General features: G+C 34.9%; 1 protein-coding gene across 3 annotated transcripts in view; it reads right to left on the reverse strand.

Moving 5' to 3' along the window:
• Window positions 1–12,869: 12,869 nt before the first annotated feature.
• Window positions 12,870–15,845, reverse strand: part of ZNF326 (zinc finger protein 326) — a 36,937-nt gene continuing 33,961 nt past the window's right edge. For all 3 annotated transcript variants that reach the window (XM_072754659.1, XM_072754658.1, XM_072754660.1), the window contains one exon: window positions 12,870–14,056. In XM_072754659.1, the coding sequence (XP_072610760.1) occupies window positions 13,685–14,056 (372 nt within the window). In that variant the 3' untranslated portion in view covers window positions 12,870–13,684. The remainder of the gene's footprint in view (window positions 14,057–15,845) is intronic.

The raw sequence follows: 15,845 nt of genomic DNA on the forward strand, positions 1-15,845 counted from the left end.
AAGGAGGTTTCTAGGGGATCCCTGGGTGGCCCAGCGGTTTAGCGCCTGCCTTTGGCCCAGGGCGCAATCCTGGAGTCCCGGGATCAAGTCCCATGTTGGGCTTCTCCCTCCCTCCTCCTGTGTCTCTGCCTCTCTCTCTCTCTCTCTCTCTCTATGCCAAAAGGAGGTTTCTAGATCCTACATAATTTTTATTTACTTGGAAACCAGTGATGTCAGACGTGAATGAGTAGGCCATTCCCGGATCATAACAGTCTTTTAATCATCTGTAAGACTCCTAAGAAAAGGATTATGTCTGTTTTTTCATAACTGTGTCCTCAGCTCATAGCATTAGTGTTTGGCACATAGTAAGCACCCAGTAAAATTAGGTGAATAATGATTCATGAATAAAGTCTCACAGGCTTATAACAATTAAGGAGATAACACGAAGCAAAATAAAATAGCTGCAAACATCTATTTTTTTTAAAGGTCTGTCATTTTATAGATATATACTTCCAAGACGAAAATAACTGTAACATCCATTCATCTATCCAGGTCAAAAGAACATCTACCATGTGCCATCCACTGTGCTAGAAGCTAGAGGTAGAAAACAAAAGAAAAAGATACAGACCTTTCTGGGAAGCAGAGACTTACAGCCTCTGGTGAAGAGAAGAAGAAAAGGTCAAGAAAGCTCGGGAATACTTCCTAGAACAGCTGAACCTAAAGTGGCTTTTTTTCAATCCTAATATTATCAAGCAGATCATTGAGTTCAATTTCATACCTACCTGCTTTTACTGTATCTAGACAAATGAGGGGTTCTCAACTGGGAGAGATTTTGCCTCCCAGGGACATTTGCCCATGCACAGAAACATCTGAGAGAATTAGAATGTGTCATGCAAATAAAAACATCAGTTGACCTTGAACAGCATGGGGGTTAAGGTTGCCAATCCTCTATACAATTCAAAATCTATGTATAACTTTAGATTCCCCCAAAAGTTAAATACAGTGGCCTATGGCTCACCAGAAGGCTTGATGGTAACAGTCAATTAGCACATAATTTGTGATGTTATGTAATCTATTCTCATCATAAGGAAGCCAGGAAAAAGAAAAATGTTAACAAAGTCATAGGAGTTATTTACCATAGTGTACTGTATTTATACAAAAAAAAATTTGTAAGTAGACCTGCACCATTCAAACCTGTGTTGTTAAAAGGTCAACTGTTTAGCATTTATTTGAAGTTTTTCTAATGCAATTAATATGACAATAGGAATAACTTAATAGCTGACTCAACTGTAAGTCAATACAGTACAAACAGTCAATTAGGGGTGCCTGGGTGGCTCAGTCAGTTGCCCATCTGAGCCTTCATTTTGGCTTATAATTTGGATCATAATTTGGAATTATGATCTCAGGATCCTGGGACTGAGCCCTGAGTCTGCTCCATGCTCAATGGGGAGTCCGCTTGAGGATCCTCTCTTCCTTTCCCTCCCCCTGCTCTCTCAATAAACAAAAATTTTTGATAATAAAAATCAATTAGGGGTCCTGGGTGGCTCGGCTGGTTAAGCGTCTGCCTTCAGCTCTGATTGTGATCCTGGGATCCTAGGATCAAGCCCATATCAGGCTCCCTCCTCAAGGGAGAGCCTGCTTCTCTCTCTCCTCCTTGCTCACATTCTATCTCTGTCTCTCTCTCAAGTAAATACTTTTCTGAAAAATCAATTAAATTCTTGTTATGACTATCCATAAAACACTTAAGTCTCATGTACAAATGTTTATATTAGTCATATTCTTAGCATTAAATATCAAATGCAACGTCTCAGGAACACACTGCCTCATTAGAATTCCAAAACTGAAGATAATGTCACAGTTACATAGAAATTTGGATTCTTTTCTAGTTTTTAGCTCTAGGATAGAAAAGGCTTAGCCCATTCCGTTCGAGTATAAAATTACAATCATATGTTCAGCATCCGTTAGCTGGATACATTTGTTCCCTGTAGGAAGTTTATAACTTGTAAAAGGAGTTTTATGCAGAATACAAATTGGGAGTATTACATGACAACCTCTTGAGGACACTGAGTTGTGCAAACAACATCACTTTATCTGACGTAGTAGCTTTGGATTGGTCTGTGTGTTCACCCTAGGGTTGTCTGGAATTATAGATCAGGGACATCACTGTCATACCCCAGCTGCTGCAGAAAGCTACTGGAAGAAAAGGAGATTTATGAGTATTTTGATTGTACTGAACCAAGAATACAGGAGCTATACAACAGGGAGCTTGGTGGCTCTAAATTGTAGGCATTATGCAAAAAGAAAATGCAGAGTTGGGTGTCAAGGGAGTCCTCCAAGAGCAATAGGACATCTTTGTAAAATCTCTAAAGAATAAATTTAACAGTTATTAAAGAACACCACCCTGTTGCTGCAGGCACTGAACTTTATATTACAAGAAGAGATACAAGGGATTTTCAGGAAAACATCTGTCATTTAACAGTGATAGTGACCTCAGCACTGACAAGCAACCCAAATCCCAGTTGAGGAGAGTTATTTACCTCTTTGTGGTGGCTGAGTTTGAAGCTCTAACATTAGTGGGTTATTTAATATACCGGTCCGTTGAGAACCTCTGACGCAGAAGGAAAAAATTGTTTGGAATAACTATGATTAATAAGGTCTTGTATATGAGACACTCATGAATTATTTCCCTTTCATTATATTAAATTACCAGGTTGTGATTTTGATAATTTTAACCAAAGGCCTGTGCAAACCTTACGGAGTAAATGTAATGTAATCTTTAAAACACATCATGAAAGATCAAGACTATGTTAAAATGAATGTGAAAAAAAAAAAACCTGAATTACTGTATTTTTACCAAGAACTTACCAAGCCAGGACTTCCATTTCTCTTTTATCTTAAAAATAAACCAAAAATTTGCAGTGATATATTTAGGTAACAGTAAGAAAAACACTAAAATTTAAATGTTGAGAGCCAACTAAGCACTCCAGGTGCTGCTACGTATTTAATTTTTGCAAAGATCTGCAAGGAAGGTAACATTACCTTCGTTTCGTAGATGAGAAAACGGAAGCTTTTTTCATTTAAATGTTTTTCCCAAGATGGACAGATGGACGGAAGTAGAAAATGATACAGCGAGGGGAGGAGTTGGGGAACAGCAGGGAAGGAAGATCTGTTGAATTCCAGGGCTAATAAGCCATGTTACACTATGCTGCCACAAGAAATGACGTTTTTATTTGTGTCAGACATATGAATACTAAAATCTATCACTTGAAAGGGAAAGCATTAATACTGTAAGCTGATCATGAGCTCCCCCTATGCTCCATGCCTATATATCCAATTGCTTACTTGATATCACCGTATCATGGCAATGCCAACTTAACATGCCCCCAAATTGATTTATCATCTTCCTCACCTACACCTTTTATTCCCGTATCTCCTACCTCAAGGAAAGGTGTCAACATCTACCCAGTTGCAAAGAAAAGTGGATTAGAAAGAAATACACAAAAACTGTTAATGGTGCTATTATCTAGGCGGTTGTATTCTAGATGTTTTTTTATTCCTTATATGTCTCTGTATTTTCCAGATTCTTTTTAAACATTTACATTATAAACATGACACATGATTATATCCTTATTATGTAAAAAAAAAAGAAAAACAGAAATAAGCAGTTTTTAAAAAAAAGTTTCACAATGCAATTTCCCTCTTCACATGTAAACACTATCGTTTCCAACGTTTCTTCTATGTAAATATATCACTTTTATTTTTGTGCATTTCTACACAAATATATAGTTTGGAATTTATACATATATAGTTCTTCCAAGTAAAACTCTAATACATACATTTTAACTCCTTTTTTCCTCTGAACAATGTCTTGGAGATTTTTCCACCTCAAAACACACAGATCTTTCTCATGGTTTCCAATGGCTATAGAATATTGGGAGTATTGTTATGACTTTACATTTTAATCATTCCCTTGTTGCTGAGTATTTAGGTTCCCAGTTTCTCATTATTACAAATAATGCTACAAAGACCATTCTTTTATACTGTTTCAGCATTTCTTAGACACACTTTCCCCTGACATTTTTTCATCTCTCAGGCTGCGTCTTACAATTGATGGCATCTTACCACTATCAGCCAGGTGTTATGTTGTGTTAAAAACCTTGACATCTTCTGGCAAAAGTAAAGCATTAGCCTCAATACATTTTAGATGAAGTGAAATCAATTATCTTTGTATTCATGCACATTTCAGGCATTTGTGATCTCAAGCAAATGAATAGCTATTTATTGGTGGGATGGCTGGATCAAATAGTATGTGCATTTTAAATCTGGCTAGTTCCAAATTGCCCTCCAAATAAGATGAAACAATTTACTCAGCCATCAACCATGCAGAAGAAGGATTTTTTTCACCAAAAGTGGCTGTTAAGTCTTTGAATGTTTATTAACATAATGGTTGATACATGGGAGTTCTTTATTGACTTACTCTTTGGTTTCTTGTACATATTGCAAATATTTTCTCCCCCTTTACTACTCCTTTTAACTTTTGTTTAGTCTTTCACCCTGCAGTCATTTCCTTTATGTACCATATTTGTCAATATTTTTCTCTACGTCTGCTGGAGCTTATATCTTACTGAGAAAAACCTGTGCCCCAAAATTGTTTCTTACATTTTAATACTTGTGTAGGGGTTTTTATCTTTAGCTCTTTAATCCACTTGAAATTTATTTTTGTTGGTGGTATGACATAGGTAGGCCTTTTCCAGTGTGACTATTCAGTTTCCGAACCATTTATAGGCTACTTTAGCTTTTATCCGTGATTCAAAATTATACCTTTATCATATACTATATATTTACATAATATTGTTTCTTTAATGTTTCACTTACCTATTTATCTACTTGTATTTGATATAGTGTTGTTTTGTTATACATTTCTAGTAAGAAACATATGCTAAATTTTCTTTTAAATTTTGTTTTTATTTGCAGATGAACTTTTGAATCAGTTTAAATGGCATACTCTGCTAATAATACACTAATACCCATTTTGCCCTTTCCTCAAATAGAACCTCTGCTTTTTAGGTAGAAGGATGTCCTATCAAGTACGTACAATTCCCACCCTGTTGGCAGGTGCATTCATACAGCTGTTATAAGCAACGGAAATAATGTACAAACACAGGTGCAATTTCTGGGACCTTTTCCTACTGTGAAGGTGTGTGACTCTCTTCTCTTCTTCCTCTCCACTGATGAAAACAGAGACAGGATGAATGGAGATTAGGGGTTTTGAAGATGGCAGAACAACACAGAGGGAGCCTCAGTTTACCAATCCCTGAAAAAGGGCACCAACACCCTGCTTTGCTTACCTGAACTTTTATATGAAAGACTTCAACCTTAAGCCACTGTTATTTTTAACCTTCTCTTATAGACAACACTAAGTAACAAAATCCTATTCGAATTGTAACTCACTTATGTTCATTTGAGGATAATTAACATCTGGACATTAAATTTTTACAAAAAGGAACATAGAAAGTTAACTCCTCATTCAGGCATTTTATACCCTTTATTAAAAGGTGTAGTTTTCTTCATATGGAACTTGCACTTCTCCATAAAGTTTATACCTAAATAACAGATTTTTACTGCAAGTTAGATTTTTTAAAAATTACATTTCTAATTAGCCATAGTCTATAGAAAGCTATAGATTTTCATGTTAAACTGTTAAACAAAAGTACCTTTTATTATTTCTAATGGTTTCATCTTGTTTTGTTCTTGATAGACTGCACACAAAAGCATGCATGCCCAGGGGCCAGGGCCGGGGGCTGGCGGTAGCGGTGGGCAGTGGGAGAGGGAGAATCTTAAGCAGGCTCCACAACCAGTGCAAACCCTGAAGCAGGGCTCCACTTCATGACCGAGATCTGACCTGAGCTGAAATCAAGAGTCGGAGGCTTAACCGAGTCACGCAGGTGCCCCCATCTCTAATAGTTTTTCAATTAATTATCTTGGATGCGCGATCTCCACATCACACTGCCTGAAATAATAACTGTGTTCTCCCTCCTAATAGGTTTCTTCTCGTCATGTGATTGTACGTCCAACAGGCTTGTTCCTGTCTGAAATATGGATGTTTGCTGATTCTGATAGACATTCTCAGCCAAGTTAAAAAGCTTTCTATTCCTAGCCTGGCAGGATTTAAATCCGGATGGAGTATTAAATTTTAGCAAATGTTTTTCCAGCATCTGTTGAGATTATTATGTGATTTTTTTCATCTGCCTTTTTAAGTTACAGTAATAGATTTCCTAAAGTATTTGAAGTTACATTAATAGATTGTGCTTTATGCTTTGATAAACCCTACTCTTGGATTTAATTTGCTAATGTTTTTTCAAATACATTTGCTTCTAAGTGAGATGGATCTATAGTTATCTTTGATAGACATTATGAAATAAGGGTTCTGCTAGCCTGAGATCAAATTGAGAGGTATTTCAGATTTCTGTGTAACCTTGAAAGCTTAAATAAAATCAGAATTCTTCCTTAAATTCTCTAAAGTTGTTGTTTCATTTTAAATGCAAGCATTACAAAGACCATGGTTTCTTTTATATCTGGTTAGATTTTATTAACTGATTGCAATCTACTTGTTAAGTTCTAACTTACTGCATTGTGGTAACAGAACAGAGCCTGTATTTAATTTCTTCGTGGCCTGCTTCATGGTCATTTTTCATAGTATTTGAAAAAGAAATACTCTATTAAAGTTTTTGAATTACATGGTTCAAAATCAGTGTCAATTTTGAACTCTTCGGCCAAAAATTTCTTAAGAGAACTGTATTAAAATATTTAGCTGATAGTATATTTGTTTTTCATCAACAGTTTTTCATTATAATTTGATACCATGTTGGTGTAGCATTGTTTGGACAATTATTTCTGAATCCTTCCATATTCTTGATTTTCTAAAATATTTTTATTGTGCCCTTTTTCTTAAAACAAGTTTGACTCAAGATAGAATTCTAAATTCAAAATTTTCCCATTCACCTTTAAAAATAACAGCATCTTCTAGCATCCCAATGTACAGATGACAAATCTGAGACCAATGTGATTCTTTCTCCTTAAATTAGTTCTCTTTAGAAATTCTAAGGTTGTTTTCATTACCCTAAGATTATAGAAATTTGTCATGATATATTTTAAGTGTCTCCCTTTTTCATTATTTTTCCTCAGTACTTTGAACTTTAAATATGTGGTCAGTCTTTAATTTAAAAAAATTATTTTCCTGTTATTTTTCTCAGTCTTTCTGTTCTCAACTCCTGGATCTCATACACACACACACACACACACACACACACATTCATTCATTCATTCAAAAATATTTACTGAGCATTTATCCATGCACCTCACACTGTGATAGATGTAGGATATTCTCTATATATGGCTCCTAATCTCATAAAGTTTCATTTTAAATGGATGGTGTTTGCCTAGATCTTCTATCTCAACTTTTCTCATAATTTCCTTCTTCTGATCTTTTCTTCTATGATTCTGGTAGTATCCTTCAGTTTAAAATTTTGGCTCAGTAATTTGATTTTCAGACATGTTTATTCAAACTTGGCCTAAAACACATCTTTATTTTAGCAACTACTATTTTTTATTTCCAAGATATTTCCTTCTCATAGGTTTGCATTTTTCTATTTATTTTGTTTTCTAAGATTTTTTTTTATTTATTCATGAGAGACACAGAGAGAGAGAGAGAGAGAGGCAGAGACACAGGCAGAGGAAGAAACAGGCTCCTTGCAGGGAGCCCGATGCGGGACTTGATCCTGGTACTCCAGGATCACGCCCTGGGCCAAAGGCAGGCATTAAACCGCTGAGCCACCCACGGATCCCCTGCATTTTTTTAAATTAGTGCAATGACCTCTTAAATTCTTTGAAGACTATAATATATAATACTGTATCTAAGGATTACATATAAAAATATTTATAATTATTGCTTATTATTACATATAATACTAAATTTACTTTAGCATTTGCTAAAATATTTTTAAGTTTAAAGTTGCTGTTTACCCGTACTGTTGCTCTCTTCCTTAAATGTTTGTTGCTTCTATGTTGTCTGTTATTGGTAAATCAGAACGTAGGGATCAGCAAACTTTTTCTGTAAAGGTCCCATTACTATTTTAGGCTTTGGAGGCCACATTAGGTACCTGTCACATATCTTTTTGTTTTCTACAACTCTCTAAAAATGTAAAATCCATACAAAAACAGGCAGTGGGAGGATTGCAGATGGTGGTTTGTAAAACTACTAGATTTTTCGGTATTGTTACCTGGTTTATTTTCTCAATTTGAGTGAAATTCTGTGGCAGATTTTGATTACAAGGAACCTGGATTTTAATTGTGTGAAGGAGGAGGGAGGATTAAGTTGGAAAAATGGATAGCCACTAGGTTTTACTGTTTACCCGTTTTCTAACTATGAGGAATCAAAGCCCCTTATGGTATCCACAAACACCTAGGGCATTAGCACACTTTGATGGCTGCTATATATATGCTCTGGAGTCTACTACTACAGATGTTTCACTCTAATTAGCAAACAGCAAGCTGTGGTATGGCTTCTGATTGGAGGAGTATCATGGACCAAGACTCCTAAACCAGGGACTAGCCTAACTACTCAGTCCTTCAATAACATGGCTTACCATACTACAGCCACCCACTCTGACAGTTGACTCTAAAAAAATGGAGGTGTAGGCCACCTGGGTGGCTAAGTCGGTTAAGCATCCGATTCCTGATTTAAGCTCAGGTCATGATCTCAGGGTTGTGAAATCCAGCCCCATGTCAGGCTCCACACTGAGGATGGAACCTGTTATCAGATTCCTTCTCTGCCTTCTCCCTTTGCCCACCACCCCTCCCCTCTTAAAAAAACAAAAACAAATAAATAAAAATGGAGGTGCTTCCTTAACTTTCATCTCTATGTGGACTGAGGCTCTCCGTTTCACCAAAATCTGGTTCCTTCTTTGGTATCTTCTAGAAATGCTTCACAGAAACTTTGGTGTCTTTCCAGTGTTGTATGAATCACTGCATGGTTTCTGTTATTTTAATAGAACTGTAGAAGTATTGAATCCAATATGTCATTTTGATCTAGCCCTCTCCCCAAATTCATAATTTATATTTATCTAATAACTAAGCTTATACTTATACTTGTTCCCTTCTACACTCTTGGTCACCTAGGAGGCCATCTTATCACCAACAACTCTATCTCACCCCTACCTCAAACAGTCTTTTAAAAAAATTTTAAACAAAAACTAGTAAAATCAGGAGAAGGAGAAGGGAAATGCGGGAAGAGACTAGCATGACTGCTTCTGAAGAGGCCCAAATTGGTGGCAGCATGGACTGAATTTACCACACCCAAGGCCAGCCTTGCAGGCCCCCTGATTTTGTCTGCATACCAAATAGAGAACCAGCTATCTGGGTAGGAACTATCAAATAAAGTCACACTGTTAATCTAAACTATAAATAGATAGATAGCTAGATAGATAGACAGATAAATATAAACTGTAACTATCACAAGGACTAAAACACTTCTGCCTGCATGACTACTCCATTTTCTGTCCATCAGAACTACCATGGATTCCAAATTGTAATCAAGTTTGTCATTAATGCCTCTGAAATGTATGCTCAAAAATGGTGAAAGTGATAAATCTTATGCTTAGGTGTATTTTACACATACATAAAGTTTGTATTTACAGCAAGGACAATTTGGTAGGCAAAGTAAACGTCAAATAATGTAAGTCTGATAATAAGATAATCTGATACTATCTATGTCTAGTTAAAAACAACCTTACCAATAAAAACAGAATTCTCAAATACATTTTGCCGTGCATTATCGACATTTGCCCTTGTAGTTCTTTTTTCTGTATATCCATGACTTTTGGTATACAAATTGCTGCATATATTTTATTTTCACCTCATTCTTAGAAAGCGTTAATGGCTTTTTAGATATGCTACATAATACTGTACTATTCTAAAATATAATAGTATATTATAAAATATTAATATATTTAAATTTAATTAAAATTAAATAATTATAAATACAAAATAAGTGTATTTTATAATATGCTATAGCATAGTCATATAAAATATAAGACCTAGAATTTGTAACACAGATAGTTAAATCTTGGCAACTCTAAGGAACCATTCTGTCTCCTGAACCAGGGTCATAAATTCAAATGTTTACAGGCACAGGCAATTAATATAAATATGTTAAGTCTGAGACACAAGGTTGGAGAAGCAGGAAAGGAACAAAACATACAGAACTACAGATGCCATACTAAAAGAATCTGGATGTTCACTGACATGTACAAAAAGCCAGTGAAGAATTTCAAGTAGAGAATGATACAACAGAGAGCTTGTTGTATGGGAAAACAGTTCTATTACTAGAACTTCAACTTCTAAGAATTACATACTCTAATGGGAGAAAAAGAACAAGAACAAAGTCCAATTTTCTGACTCCTCTAAAAATTTGTAACAGATCATTCCAGTGCTTTTGTAAGATATTATGAGAATTCCCGAAACCTGTGCCTGTTGACTAAAGGGCAGAAACTCCTGTTTTGATAGATGAGTTATAGGCACTAGAAATCTGAGGACACTAGAAATGTTCTTGAAATGCAATCACTGAACACTACCATCAGAATGACTTGGGTATCTATTAAAATACATCACCCCTCAATCAATTAATCAATCAATATAGTAAGAAAATAAAATAAAAAATAAATAAAATAAAATAAAATATCCCCCAAAAATATGGTCTAGTAAATCTGGGATACAGGTGGCCCCAAATCCTTACTTTTACAAAAATTTAAGAACTACTGCCCTTTGTTTCCTTAGGAAAACCTCTTCTGAAGAGTGAATAAAGGGAACAAAACCCATTCTCCTCTTAAAACTGATCTTGCGGGAGGCCTGGGTGGCTCAGTCGTTGAGAGTCTGCCTTCGGCTCAGGGTGTGATCCTGGAGTCCCAGGATTATGTCCCACATTGGACTCCCGCAGGAAGCCTGCTTCTCCCTCTGCCTATGTTGCTACCTCTCTCTCTGTCTCTCATGAAAAAATAAATAAAATCCTAAATAAAAAACCCATAAAACAAAAAAGAGCTTCATTTAAAAACAGAAGGCTGCCATGGCTGGTGAGAACAACAGTATGATATAAAGCAGGAACACTAAGCCAGTCCTGATTACCATGATAAGGAGTTTGGATTGTACAGATACAAAAAGCAGGAGATTAGTATTATCCAAATTATATTTTTAGAAGATTATACTTCTGTGTGGAAAACTGAATCTAACAGGGCAATACTAGAAACAAGATTAGTTAATGAACTATTTAGATAGTCCAGGAAAGAGATGATGGGGACTTGAAGTGGGATTGGTAGCAGCAGATGTGGAAGAGGGGGCAGATAAATTTTAGAAATAGAAAACACAGGCTTTCCAATAGACTGGAGGTGGGACATAATAAAAAGGGAAGACCATATAGGTCAGATGCTGCTAGGCATCCAGCTTAAACAACTGTATGAGTTGTAAATAAATTTCTTTGATTATTATAACTACATGTTTAGCTCTTTAATAAACAAGTAATATTTGGATAACAGAAATTGAAAGATTATTAAAGATATCATAAACTCTTATCACAACAGTACTGAAAATATAAACTCTAAGGGTCACAAAAATTAATCTGTCTGCAAATTAAACTATCTATAAATTATCTAATAGGATACACATAAATTTGAATTTCTGAAGTAAGTACAACAAAATATACTTTATTAATAATAATACCTCGCAAGTAAGCTAGTCTGAACAAAAGTTTTTACATGTTTCCCACAAAACCTACTAATTAGATGCTATTTATCTTTTATTCTAAAACATTTACAGGGCACCTGGCTGGCTCATTCAGTGAAGCATGTGACTTGATCTCGAGGTTTTGGAATTTGAGCCCCATGCTGGGTATAGATTACTTAAAAAAATCAAATAAATAAATAAATAAATAAATAAATAAATAAATAAATAAATTTCTTGGAAGTTGTTACACACATTCTTCTTATACAGGATTCTTTCTGAAAATTTTAAATCTTAAATTACTAGGGCCACCCTTTAAAAAAAAAAAAAAACACCCTCCCTACTGCAGAAAGAACCCACTAATTATAATCCAAATGGATCTGTTCTCCTTTTATCTTACCCTTACACAAATATTTTTAAGTAAAGGAGAAATTAAATAAAAAGTAAATAAATGAGAAACAAGACCACTGATCAAGTCCTACTATATTTAAAATTTTAACTCCTGAGCACAAAGGCTTTCTGAAGCCTATTTAAATATCAGACTCTTAGCTGGGATCCAAATTTCTCCAGTCTTCAACTAACCTTCTCTTACTTGGCTATAAATCCCTATAAGTGGATACAAAGGATTTAAAGCGTAAAGATAAACAAATCTAGCTCCCAACAATGAACCCATATTAGCCCCCAAAAATGCAGTTTTAAATGCTTTGTATGCAAGAAGAGAAATTACCTCTGAAATTCTACAAATGCCTATATGTTCATGCACTTAATGCTTTAAAATTACATAATATTCCCATATATTCATCCACTCAATACCTCAAAATTTTTGAGAAGCTAACTTATTTCACTGCAAGTCCCCCTCTCAAAAGAAGCCCGAATAAAGATTCAAAGAAACAAGAGCACTACTTTTCAGTGACAGAGATGGTCATGTGAAAATAGACCATCTATCAATCTCATCTTCTTTTGCAGTGTATGTAAGCCTACAACCTACAAAAAGTTTAAAAAAAAAAAAAAGAGAGAAATATTCAAGAGAGAAATACTTCTTTTTTAGAAAAGAGATAGTTTGCTTCTTGGTTCTTCAGCTAAAAACAGACACGACAAAAGAACTAACACAACTATAAAAATCATTTGTATCCAAATGTATTTTCAAGAAGATTTCAAGATCTGACACAGGCACAAAGAAAAGGAATTAAAACAAGTATAAACAAGTCAGTTGTAGACCGACCTCAACTTGAAATATGCTAAAAAATATTTTAGTAGTACTTTTAAAAAATGATTGAAGTAATTTTTTTAAATTCAACTCTTCTCATTTATGTGAGCTAAACTCCTACATTAAGGCAAAAACCTCATTTTACTCATTTAATTGATTAATGGTTTCATTTAAAATTGCTAATCCAGGGAAGGTTTTTGTAAAAATCGTTTTATTGCTACAAAGGGAAACATGGTCACAAAAAGCCTTTAAGCGTATCTTAACGCAAATTACTATTCAATGTCCAATGCCATAAAAAAATACACAATCAGAGCACAAAATACTTGCCCAATTTATCTCTTCTAGGGTAAGTATTCAAAACATTAATGCACACTTGAATATATACTCCCAACAGCAGCATTTAAGTTCAAATGATTAAGTAGATATACTAACAATACACATCTGTTATCCTTAACACCAATAAAGTAATAAAAATTAAGCTTAAAAATTATACAAACAATTTATCTAATCTAAGTTTGGTAGCTATAAAAACTAAACTAAAATAGTCTTACCTTCATTTTATTAAACAAAATGGCAAACATTTAGAAATTATATAAAACAAATTTGAATGTGTGGAATGCATGCAACATGGGTGTTAATTCTCATATTTTAAACTATTAAAATTCTTACCCTTTTCCATATTAGGAGAGAAATTTAAAGCTTCTTTTAAATCTGACTAACACCGTATATTTAATTTTCTTCAGGTTGGTCAACAGGGAAGTTAACAGGCTCTTCCTTTGCTTCTCCTTCCCCCACTGCCTCTCCTTCCCCCACTGCCTCTCCTTCCCCCACTGCCTCTCCTTCCCCCACTGCCTCTCCTTCCCCCACTCCCTCTATGTCCCCTGCTTCCTCTGTGTCTCCCACTCCTTCTTCTCCTCCTCCTTCTCCCACTTCCTCTGCTTCCTCCACTTCTTCTGCTTCCTCTACTTCCCCTACTTCCTCCTCCTCTTCCTCCTCCTCCTCCTCTTCTTCAATAGGTTCATCAATTTTTTCTTCCTCTTCCTCATCTCCTTCTATTTGTTGATCTTGAGAATGATCTTGAATTTCAAAAGGATTCTCACCCTAAAAAGCATAAGGAAAAACAGCTTTTAAAATCAGGACATTAAAAAATAATAAATAAATAAATAAATAAATAAATAAATAAATAAATAAATAAATAAATAAAATCAGGACATTCATCTTTGTTATCAGTGAACTTATTTGCTATGACATTAAAAATACAGTTTGAAACTTTTTATTTTAACTTATGACAAATCCACTAAATATTTATTCAGTATTTTCATATCACTATGGGTATATAAATTACTAAAAGCATTACTATACATTCCATAAACTGGAACAGTCAAAGGCCACATTTTCCTAACTGAATTTCTAAAATCATATGACAAAAGTAAATTTGTGAGTTTTAGTAGGAAAAAAGTAGATAAAGCAAAGATTTATGTTCTACTAAATTATGCCACGATTCAATCTACTACCTACTGTGGCAGGATCTCTATAAAACACTCAAATGAAAATCAGGTCTTTTTAAAAATTCAAATGAATGAAAATCAGGTACCTATTGGATACACCTTACTTTTTCTTTATGGTAAGTAGATAAATATTTAATTCACTATGGGCACCTGAGTGGCTCAGTCGGTTAAGCATCTGGCTTCAGTTCAGGTCATGATCTCAGGGTCCTGGGATCGAGCCCTGCACTGGGCTCCCTGCTCAGCAGGGAGTCTGCCTATCCCTCTCCTTCTGCCCCTACTCCTGTGGTCTCTCTCTCAAATAAATAAATAAAATCTTTTTAAAAAAATCTGTAATTTACTAACATTCACAGATACAACTTAATTATTTTAATTTTTATAAATACTTGAATTATGTGTCTGGATTGTCTCATAAACTAGGCCATATCAGAAGGCTATATTAATACAGTAAGAAATGAAGAGGCGATGAAGTTTATTAAACAGTAAAGTATAAGACTGGTATTCTAGGGCAGCCTGGTGGCTCAGCAGTTTAGCACCCCCTTCAGCCCAGGGCGTGATCCTGGAGACCCGGGATCCAGTCCTACATCGGGCTCCCTGCGTGGAGCCTGCCTCTCCCTCTACCTGTCTCTCTGCCTCTCTGTCTGTCTCTCTCTCTCTAATAAATAAATAAAATCTTTTTAAAAATAATTAAAAAAAAAAAAAAAAGACTGGTACTCTACTTCAAGATCCATCAGGTAGAAAGCATATAGGATGAACTGAAGTTGCAAGAGAAGAAATATTAGTGAGGGAGTTACTCTAATAATTCAGGAAAGTGTAAAAGATGTAGCGGCATATTAACAGAATATGTAAATTAAGATGGGGAAAGTGGAAGAAGCAAATATATGTTCTATATAATTAGAATTTAATATGTCTAAATGTCTAAGAGGCAGCTTTAAATTCACAATTCAAGAGAGTTCAAAGTAAGACATTTAAATTTGTGAATTGTTTGCACAGAGTGAATACTGAAGCCAGGGAAATAAGCAGAATAAAAGGGCCAAGGAAGTAAGAATAAAAGCGCTGATGATAAAACCCACTGAAAAGTCAATGCTTATACACAGGGACAAAAGTTAGAGAGAGAAAAAAAAGTGCAGGAGGAAACTCAGGATAGTAAAATATTATCCAGCAAAACAAAGTTACAAGAATAAGTGACAGATTAACAGTGCCAAATAAAACAGGTAATACTAGAAAAAAACTGAAAAAGGTCACTAGAGTTGATAATTATTAAGGTTGAATGAGGGTACTTGAGGAATTTATTACACTATCCCTTTTATTTTTGTATGTTTAAAATAGTAAATAACAAAATGTTAAAAAAAATGTATTTGAAAATTAAGTTACCAGTTATCTTA

This window comes from Vulpes vulpes, chromosome 3 (genome assembly GCF_048418805.1).
Source record: "Vulpes vulpes isolate BD-2025 chromosome 3, VulVul3, whole genome shotgun sequence".
Lineage (NCBI taxonomy): Eukaryota > Metazoa > Chordata > Mammalia > Carnivora > Canidae > Vulpes > Vulpes vulpes.